General features: G+C 58.8%; 1 protein-coding gene across 1 annotated transcript in view; it reads left to right on the top strand.

The window, feature by feature from the left end:
- Positions 1–901: 901 nt before the first annotated feature.
- LOC104547371 (protein FAM160B2-like) overlaps positions 902–2,739 on the top strand; it is a gene marked incomplete at both ends in the record, with an annotated part of 3,617 nt that continues 1,779 nt past the window's right edge. Inside the window, 5 exon segments of the mRNA XM_010193025.1 lie at positions 902–1,071; positions 1,768–1,872; positions 1,966–2,088; positions 2,386–2,550; positions 2,639–2,719. Coding sequence (XP_010191327.1) covers positions 902–1,071; positions 1,768–1,872; positions 1,966–2,088; positions 2,386–2,550; positions 2,639–2,719 — 644 coding nt within the window.

Here is a 2,739-nt window from a genome sequence, read left to right on the forward strand (position 1 = left end):
GGGCACCACGGCGGAGCTGCCATGCAGAGTTTTGGCATGGGACCCCCCATTCCTGTATCCCGGGAGGTCTTGTCCAGCCGAGTGCTTGGCCCTGACCCCCTCAAAGCGCCACGAGGGGGTTTGGGTGGGTGTGGAGTCTCCCGGCAGTGATCACAGGCTGGGGCACGTCCCTTTTCGGGAGCTTTTAAGCAGGGCCTGGAGAGTTTCAGCCCTTTCCCCGTCAGGATTCCAGTCCTTTCTGCTTGCCCCCCGCCACCCCTTCCCCTCCGGGTTCTCCAGGGCTAGAAATGCCCCACAGCCCCCCAGAACAGATGGCAACTGCGACCACAGCTCCGAAAGCCCCCAAAAGCCGGCGGCTTGCTAGGCCATGAGCGGAAGGAGCAGCCTCAAGCGCTGCTGGGACTCCACCATCACATTGCCATCTAGCGACGTCCCTGCCGGTGGATGGAGAGCGATTCTGGGCCAGCACGGCTCGGGGTCCCTTCCCAGGGCAGGGGGTCCCAATCCCAGGGCAGAGGGACCCAATCCAGAACATGGAGACCCCCTCCCTGGGCACAGGGACCTTATTCCCAGGCCATGGGACCCTGTCTTAGGGTACTGGGACCCTCTCCAAGGACACAAGGACCCTGTTCCCATTCATAAGGACTTTATTCCCACGCCACAGGACCCCATCCTAAGATATAGGGACCCCATCCTAGGACACAGGGATCCCATCCTAAGATATAGGGACCCCATCCTAGGACACGGGGACCCTGTCTTAGGGCACAAGGACCCCCTCCCCACACCCCACTCACACTCAATTGCACCCGGGCACCCCATCTCCCCTCTCCAAACCTGGTGGCAAGGCACCCGTGCCATGGGGGGGACACACGCTGCAGCCCCCCAATGTCCATGTCCGCAGATGAGAGCATCCCTGCCAGACAGACAGACATCCCCTGGCGCCTCAAGCAGATGCTGGACATTTTGGTGTACGAGGAGCAGCAGTGCCCGGCGGGCGAAGCGGGGCCGTGCCTCGAGTACCTCCTGCAACACAAGGTCCTGGAGACCCTCAGCACCCTGGGCAAGGCAGAGGTGGGTGCTCAGGCCCCAGGAAAGCTGCTTTTGGGGGTCCCGAAATCAGCCCCCACAGCCTTTTCCAGCTGCTTTGCATGGTGCTGCTCGGTGTTTTTCATTCTGAAGCTTTTCTAGCTGGGCAATGGGAGTTTGTGGAGCATGGTGGGGTGCTGGGGTTATTTTTTGGGAGGGGGATTGCTTGGGTTCGCAGGACAAGGTGTTTTTAGGCAGCCCTCTCTGTAAATATTGCCCAAATATTTTGGCTCTGCTATTCCTGTGTTGTTAATAATAACGAGGCTCCCTATAAATAGACTTTTATTTAAATAGAAGCAAATGCCGGCGTGGTGTGGGCTTCAGAAACAAGTGATGGCCCTTCTGTGGTCGTGAGGATTTGGGATTTTTGGGGTGCTGGGCTGTAGTTCCCCATCTCTAGCCCTGTAGCAGCAGGAAAGGGGAAATAATCCCTGTTAATTTTATTTTCCCTGCAAGAAAGCTCAGTTTATGGAGCTGAATTCAGCCCCTGAGAGGAGCCTGGGGTTGGTGGGAGGTCCTGGGTGGGGGGGGGGTCCACACATCATTTTGGGGGAGCAAAAGCAGGGTCTGTGCTGAAAGCGTTACCACAACGTTATCAGCATGGGGGGGATGCTGCCTTGCTGGGCAATTTGGGGTGATTACGGGGTACCTGGGCTCTCCTTGATGCCTCTACCCCCCCAGTATCCCCCCGGGATGAGACAGCAGGTCCTGCTCTTCTTCAGCCGGGTGCTGGGGCAGGTCCAGCACCCACTCCTGCACTACCTCAACGTGCACCGGCCCGTGCAGGTGAGCCCTGCACCCATGGGGGTTGCTTTCTGGGGACCGATGCAGGGTGGGAGAGCATCCATCAGCCTCATATCCCTCTCCCTGCCCCGGCAGAAGCTGCTCCAGCTCAGCGGCCATCGCCTGGGCTCTGGCACCGAGAAGGAGGTGGTGCAATTCACAGCCGTCCTCTGCTCCAAAATTAAGCAGGATCCCACCCTGCTGCCCTACATCCTGGAGGTGAGCAGCTCCCCGGGCATCCCCGTGCTGGTGGGATGCGTTTTGGGGTCATTTGATGGGGTTTGGCTTGGTTAAGGGGGTTTTTTCAGGTGCTTTGCAGGTTCGTCCTCACTGCAAAGGGTGAACGGGAGGAAGATGTTGGCTATGGTGTCACTGTCCCTGGAGAGGTTAAAAAATGTGTAGATGTGGCATTTGGGGACATGGTTTAGTGGGGTTGAGTTGATGGTTGAACTTGATCTTCAGTCTTTTCCAGCCATAATGATTCAGTGATGTTTTGCTGCTCTACTTTCTTTCCAGGGCAAGAGCATCCTAAATGGGAGGAGAGCCCCAGAGGTACCAACCAGCCCCGTGGAAGAGGGCGCAGAGCATCCCCCCACTGCTGGATCCCCCCCAACCGAGCCCTCTCCGCCACGGAGGGACACCAACCTCATCACCGCCTTGGTGGGGCTGTGCAAGAGCCAGGTAGGGGGCAAAGGGCTGGCAAAGAGGGGACTGCAGGCACCAGTGGGGTGACACCACCTCTCCCTCCTCCTCCTCCTCTTCCTCGCAGAAGAACAGGGTGGCACTGAAGGCTCGGGAAAACCTCCTCTCCCTCATCAGCATCGCCCAGGAGGCGCCCGCCGCCTGCCTGGTGCGGGGCAGTGCCCTGTG

The sequence above is a fragment of the Mesitornis unicolor genome, unplaced genomic scaffold, assembly GCF_000695765.1.
Source record: "Mesitornis unicolor isolate BGI_N332 unplaced genomic scaffold, ASM69576v1 scaffold36269, whole genome shotgun sequence".
Lineage (NCBI taxonomy): Eukaryota > Metazoa > Chordata > Aves > Mesitornithiformes > Mesitornithidae > Mesitornis > Mesitornis unicolor.